The 7,217-nt window shown below is 38.9% G+C and overlaps 1 protein-coding gene across 2 annotated transcripts in view; it reads left to right on the plus strand.

Annotated features, from left to right (window-relative positions):
• LOC121929305 (cytochrome P450 4B1-like) overlaps positions 1–6,953 on the plus strand; it is a 32,813-nt gene extending 25,860 nt beyond the window's left edge. For both annotated transcript variants that reach the window (XM_042464717.1, XM_042464718.1), the window contains exons 8-12: positions 79–269; positions 4,269–4,402; positions 4,759–4,823; positions 5,458–5,540; positions 6,438–6,953. In XM_042464717.1, coding sequence (XP_042320651.1) covers positions 79–269; positions 4,269–4,402; positions 4,759–4,823; positions 5,458–5,540; positions 6,438–6,606 — 642 coding nt within the window. In that variant the 3' untranslated portion in view covers positions 6,607–6,953. The remainder of the gene's footprint in view (positions 1–78; positions 270–4,268; positions 4,403–4,758; positions 4,824–5,457; positions 5,541–6,437) is intronic.
• Positions 6,954–7,217: the final 264 nt, after the last annotated feature.

Consider the following 7,217-nt stretch of genomic DNA (forward strand, 5'->3'; position numbering starts at 1 on the left):
TTTTCATACTGCAATGAGAGACAGAAATATGGATTTCTGGACCATATTCTACCACTAATGAAGTTTGTCACTGTTTAGGATGAAAATGGCATTGGACTATCTGATGAAGATATACGTGCTGAAGTGGACACCTTCATGTTCGAAGGCCATGATACCACAGCCAGTGGGATTTCCTGGTTGCTGTATTGTCTTGCAGTGAACCCAGAGCATCAGCAGAGATGTAGGGAGGAGATAAAATCCATCCTGGGGGACCGTGGCACCATTGAGTGGTAAGGATTCATGTTTAATTGCTGAGATAACCATCATGGTTCTGATGAGCACAAATGTGTATACAGACATCTCCCATTGTTCCTGCTAGGCATCCCATGATTCTTGATTTTTGTTTTAATAGAAATTAAATGCAGTCATTATAGTAATTACAAAACATGAGGTAGGTTTCCATTATAGAAGTGAGCAGCCATTGTTTGTAGTAGCAGCCTTTTCTTTTTGATAATTATGTGGCTCTGCCCTCAGACTAAGTGAGGGCTTTTCAGCATTACTGTAGTACTTTACAAACTAAAGAGATTTGATATTCTTCATCATATTTTCTGTTTCATACTAAAGGCTCCTGTTGAAATGAAACGCTAAAGTATATTTGGAGCTTTATCTCAATAAAAACAAACCCGGCAGGGAAACAGAGAAGCCTGTTTATCTTGCCTGTCTCTGGGTGATGTCAAAGCACTTTCATTCTCTTCCAGTCATAAAAGTGTGGGAGAGGCAAAAGTGTCCTTTTTGCCAAACTGGACAAATCCATTTGTCAAAAAAGAGATTTCTATCACTTTCTCCCATGCTTTTACGAATGGAAGAGCTTCAACGTTTCCCCTTTCCCTGCCAGGTTTGTTATTAATGCAATACATCTCTTGGAGAAACATAAGAGGAATTACAGTATATCCTTTGGGCAGGGCAGGATCACTAGGAATTTACCTTGCAATAGGAGAGCAGAACTATGCATTGGCCCAGGAATATGATAAAGGTTGAATTTCCCTTATCCGGGATTCTGAAATCCAAAATATTCCAAAAACCAAAAAAATTCTGTGGGTGGCTGAGATAGTGACACCTTTGCTTTCTGATGCACAGAAATGTGTGCATTTCTGATGCACAAATAATTTTTTGCATATGTTTCATGCATAAAGTTATTTTAAAATATTATGTATGAAATTACCTTCAGGCTATGTTTGTAAGAAATATACAAAATATAAGCGAATTTCATATTTAGACTTGGATCCCATCTCTAAGATATCTCATTATGTGTGTAGATGCAAATACAGGTATTCCAAAATGCAAAAAAAAAAATCCAAAACTAAAACACTTCTGGTCCCAAGCATTTTGGATAAGGGAGATTCAACCTGTACTGACTAGTGATGGTCAACTATTGCTGGCAAGACTTTATTGCAGGAAGATGCACCAGTGTGGTGTAGTAATTTAAGTGCTGGAATAGAGCTCTAGACAGAATAATAATAATATTTATTATTATTATTATTATTATTATTATTATTATTATTATTATTATTTATATACCGCTTTTCTAAAAAGATCAAAGCAGTTTACATAGAGTTTAAAACCAATTACAAAAACATCATAAAATAGATAAAACCAAGAGCACTAAATATAATATACAATCTAAAAACAATCATTCAATCAATCAATAGGGTGAGGTAGAGAGTCAATGGGATCAGAGTACACAACTTCATTTTCCAGGGGGGAAGGCTTGACAGAAGAGGAGGGTTTTAAGCCTCTTTTTAAATGTTTCCAGGGGGGTGATAAGACGGAGCTCGTCGGGAAGACTATTCCAGATTTGTGGGGCCGCTACTGAGAAGGCCATCTGGGAAGTAATAACATATTTAGAAGGTGGAATTTCCAACAAGTTCTTCCCAGTTGTTCTGAGTGTGCGGATTATATGGGGAGATGCGGTCCCTCAAGTAACTCGGGCCCAAGCCATGTAAAGGCAAGGCTGGTGTCTTCTTTTTTTCCTGCAAGCCTTGAGTCTGGAAATGCTGATGCAAAGAGGTGTGTGTGTGTGTTTGTGTGTGTGTGTGTTTATGTGTATGTATGCACCCAGACTTGTTTCCCCATGCTGATACTGTGACCCTTGAGAGAGTTTCAGAGAGAGAGATGTAGAGCGGGAAGTGGTGTTTTGTTTCCCCCTTTAGATCTTTTGTAACATGCCCTCGACTTATCCACGGGTCATATCAAAATCCATGATTTTGGCCTGAAAAACTGCCCTCGACTTATACATGAGGTTTGAATCCCTGTTTATCCCTGTCACAATATCTGAGTCCAAGAGAAAGGCAATGACAAATCTCTGAAGATATCTTGCCAAGAAAACCCTATGACAGGGTGACCATAAGTCAGAGCCAGCCTGAAGGCTTATAACAACCAACAGCAACACATTGGGAAGATGAGCAGAGGTGGATGGGAGAGTGTGGAGGAAAGAGCAGCATTTTGTTGAATTCATATACTTGCTTAAGGGGTGCTCCTGCTTTCTGTATCAGCTGTCACTGTTTTGAGTAATTCAGGATCTGTGGGGACACCACTCTGCCTGGCCTTATCCATAACTTGAGTCCCAGTCCTGGGAACTTAAATTCAGCATAGCAATCCCATAAAGTGTGTGTGCATATACAAAATCATTTATTTAAGAGTAGATAATGAAACTATTCATAATTACTTGTTCAAACACATGTGCTTACAATACAGTGTTTTATCTACTGTTAATACCTACTGTTATTTATACAGCTATATACTTATTCTAATTTACCCTTCTTCAAACACACATCACAGATTCCACTCTCTGATCAATTGGCCCTGACCATTCTGACATTTGTCCCTGCTTTTTCCTACTTAACTCTCTGACCCTATTTGACTGTCAAACACAAATACTGAACCAGTCACCACTCATTTCCAACAATCCACATTCTGACCCCTCTACCAACAGACAACTTGCTTTATTTCATATAATATACACAATATTTATCCATATATAATACATTTTCTATAATGTAAACACCACACATTTTTATGAAGTCCAGAATATTGCAACATAATTTGCATATTGGGCTACTTCAAGTGTCATCCATAACTCCATATTATTTCTAAAGAAAGTTAAGAAGCACATTCCCAGTACAAACTCTTGCAGGATATCCTGTTTAATTCCCTCCATTCTGAGACTTGATTTATGCCTACCTTTCATGTCTTGTTCTTTAAACTAATTGCTAATACAGCACAAGATATGCCCTCTTATCCCATGGTTGCTTAGTTTCTTGAGGAGTTTTGGGTGATGTTCTTTGTCAAAAGGCTTTCGGAAATCCAAGTGTATAATGTCCAGTGAATCATCCCTGTCTATATGCTTGTTAAATAACTCCATAGCACTACATTGCAAGACAGGTGTTATTTACTTGGCAGTTTGCTGCTGTCTTGTTCATGGAACAAGGGGTGCACTGGGTATCGTGCTCATCTGTTGTTTCTGCAATAGCTACATATTGATCCATAAATGGCTTTTCCTGTGGGAGGTTGTAATTGATGGGCGATGACAGAATTGCTATAGATATGCTATTGATGGTATTACATTACTCTTGATTCTGTTTCAGTAATTGTGGTCTTAGTGTTGAGAATGCATAGGACCTGAATGTTAAGATGGTTCAAGCACTGGTAAAATTTCTGCTGAGCATTTGTCTACACTTCCCAGAATATTTTGGGCTGCCTTTGGAATATTCTGGTCCCCACATTTCCCCTGAATTTATCCCCTACCTGCTGAAGATGACGGGTGGCTGTGGTCCCTGTGAAGTTGCTAGCACTGCAACTGTCAGTTGCTGTGAGGTCAGATAAGGCAATGAGCTCCATTCTAACATCAGACAAGGCCAGAGTGACTTGTGTCCACCAAACAACTTAACAGGGATGCTGAGGGACCATCAGCCTCCTGTTGTTGCCACATTTTGCTCAGGGATTTCTAGAAGATCCAGAGCAAAAGGTAAGGTTTTAAAATGCAGGGTAAGAGATGGAAACCCCGAATTGAGTTCAGATGTTGTATAAACAGCCCAGATACAATTGGATCTGTGTGGTGTAAACACCATGTGGTCAGCCCAAAGGGAATTTGGGGTATAGAACTAATGTAGGCAAGCCCTGGGACAACAGTACAATGGAATCTGGCTGGGGAACATGCACCCAACATATGATCTGGCCTGCCTGTATGGAGGTTTTCCTTTTTGAATAATTCTCTCTCTGATCTTGCCCAGGGATGATCTTAGCAAGATGACTTACTGCACACTATGCATTAAAGAGAGCCTCCGCCTTTACCCTTCAGTACCAGGAGTATCCCGAGAACTCACCAAACCTATTACATTTTTTGATGGAAAGACTTTGCCTGAAGGTATATTTCATTTTGTTTTATTTTGACAACCAGAATTTGTTTGTTTGTTTGTTTGTTTGTTTTAAATGTAGGGCAGCACAGGCTAACATTGTTAGAATTCACACCAATGGAAAAGAGAAGTTTACATGGTTTTAAGTACATTCATTCTTATTTTTTCTATTCGTATTATTAAATACATTCAATATTATTTATTGTTTTAAAAATTATGCTTTGCAGTTCATTTCTTCAATGTCTAGGGTAGCTTACTAACAAAACTTTAAACCACTGGCAATCAGTCTGAGCCTGTAATAGCCGTTATTGACATCCAAGAGTGTATAACACATCTTAATTTCTTTTCACCATTGATTGCTTCTCAGGGTCTTGGGTTGCAGTAAGCATTCAACTCATCCACAAGAACCCCAGCATATGGAAAGATCCAGAGGTATGTATCCTTGGCATTCTGATGCTCTGGTGCTGCAACAAACTACATTTCCCAGAATTCCATAGCATTAACTCATGACCCCAAGTGGGGTCAAACAGATTATTTCTGCAGTGTGGATGCAGCCCTAGACAAGCAACTCACTCTTATTCCAGAAAAGAGCAGTTTAGGGATGTAAATCATTGTATATTTTGTTCTCACACACAAGAACCAAATTTCCACAGTTCTCCCTCCACAAGGGTGTATTTTTCAATTATTTTCACATGGAGATTTATGGTGAAGAAAGTATTTGCACATGAAATAGTTATCCTTTGGCCAAAGGATTCCCCCCCTCACCCCAAAGAGTTGCCCAACACAACTCTACAACTCCCATTTCAATATTGTTTCTCATCTTGGATGAGAAAAACTGCAATTCCTTTCAGTAGTCAGAGTCTAATCTGCACTGCAGAAATAATGCAGTTAGACACCACTTTTACTGTCATAGTTCCAAATATCTGGTGGGTCAAAAGCTCATCTCTCCTGCTCTGGTAATTGAAGCAACAAAAGTAGGAGAAAAAAAAATAGAAAATGCATACACATATATGTATTTAAAATGCTCAAAAAGGCTTCTTAACAATAATGAATCTTTTTGTTTTAGGTGTTTGATCCTCAGAGGTTTACACCTGAAAATGTATCCAGCAGAAATTCCCATGCCTTCCTGCCATTCTCTGCTGGTCCAAGGTAAACCTTGTAAGATACATGTAAATTAGAATAAATTTTTTGACCTGGTATCTCTGTCTAGATCAGAGGTAGGCAATCTGCACACTCAACCTCTTTACCATTTGTTGTTGTTGTGTGTCTTAAAGTCATTTCTGACTTATGACATACATAAGGTGAAACTATTATGGGGTTTTCTTGACAATATTTGTTCAGAGGAGGTTTGCCATTGCCTTCCCCTGAGGCAGAGAGCATGTGACTTACCCAAGGTCACCCAGTGGGTTTCGTGGACAAGCTGGGAATCATACTCTCTAGTGTTGTAGTCCAGCACTCAAATCACTATGCCACTATGGCTCTACCTCTTTACTTTAGAGGAAGGCAATAGTTACTCTCCTCTGAACAAATCTTGCAATGAAAACCCAGTGATAGAGTCACCATAAGTTAGAATCAACTTGAAGGCACACAACAACAAATTAAGCTGGAGGAGAAGGGCAAACTACTTTCCCCTCCAGGGAAGTGATCAAAGCAGCATGAACAAAATTATATAAAGTCAGCCCTCCATGTCCACACATTTTGCATCCATGGATTCCACCATCTACAGGTGGAAAATATATTTATAAAACATTTCAGAAAGCAAATGTTGGTTTTGCCATTTTGTATAAAGGATACCATTTTACTAATCCATTGTATAATGGGACTTGAGCATCCACACATTTTGATATCCACAGTCATCCTGGAACTAAACCCCAGCAGATACGAAAGGCCGTTCTGGCATATCTCTTGAAAGAACTGAGTTGTTCCAAATTCTCATTCCAAATTGCAGCTCCTCTTGGCCAAAAGAGCTCTACAGAAAGTTTAAGTCTTGAGAATATGTTTCTATGCACAAGTTTTTGTAACCATTTCCCTTTTCTTTTCTTTTAGGAACTGCATTGGGCAGCAGTTTGCCATGAATGAAATGAAAGTGGCTCTTGCCATGACTTTGCTTCGATTTGATCTTTCACCCGATCCTTTGAAGCCTTCACCTGTTCCTGTCCCTCAGATTGTCTTGCGTTCTCTTAATGGGATACACATTTGCTTGAAAAAAATGTGAATCTGAAACTTCAGAGGAATTAATATGGGATGGGAGAAGAGAGAGCTTAGTAGAGAGTGAGAGAAGACTGAATTGGTTCTTTATTAAAATAATTTGAGAACAAATGTTTTAGTTTTGGGCTATCAAATGACAATCTCCTTTTTTTAAAAAAGACAGGTAAGTTGATTTCTACTCTGACTGCTATTACTACTACTATGTAATGTCCAGAATCTTGTTGGGGCAGTTAGGAATGTGTCACTTAAGACTTTATCACATGGGGGAAAATGGGGATTTAAAAAAGGCATTTTCCCAGGACAATTGCGGCAAAGATTTTCCCACACATCACACTTAGAGAGAATTTATCCCAGGAAGAACCAAGAATGTTCTAGCAACAAATCATTCACGGGATTTTCCCATGAATAATTTGTTGCTGGAGCATTCCTGGTTCTTCCTGGAATAAGTTCTCTTTAATCACAATGTTGTGGGAAAATCTTTGCCGTGATTGCACGAATGTTCTGGCAAAATGCCCATTTTAACCCCCGATTTCCCTCATGTGATAAAGTCCCTAGAGTAATACTCTCTTGACTGTTTCATATTCACAACTGCTCTATAGCCCCTAGTTTAGGGGCCAT

Source organism: Sceloporus undulatus, chromosome 4 (genome assembly GCF_019175285.1).
Source record: "Sceloporus undulatus isolate JIND9_A2432 ecotype Alabama chromosome 4, SceUnd_v1.1, whole genome shotgun sequence".
Taxonomy (NCBI): domain Eukaryota; kingdom Metazoa; phylum Chordata; class Lepidosauria; order Squamata; family Phrynosomatidae; genus Sceloporus; species Sceloporus undulatus.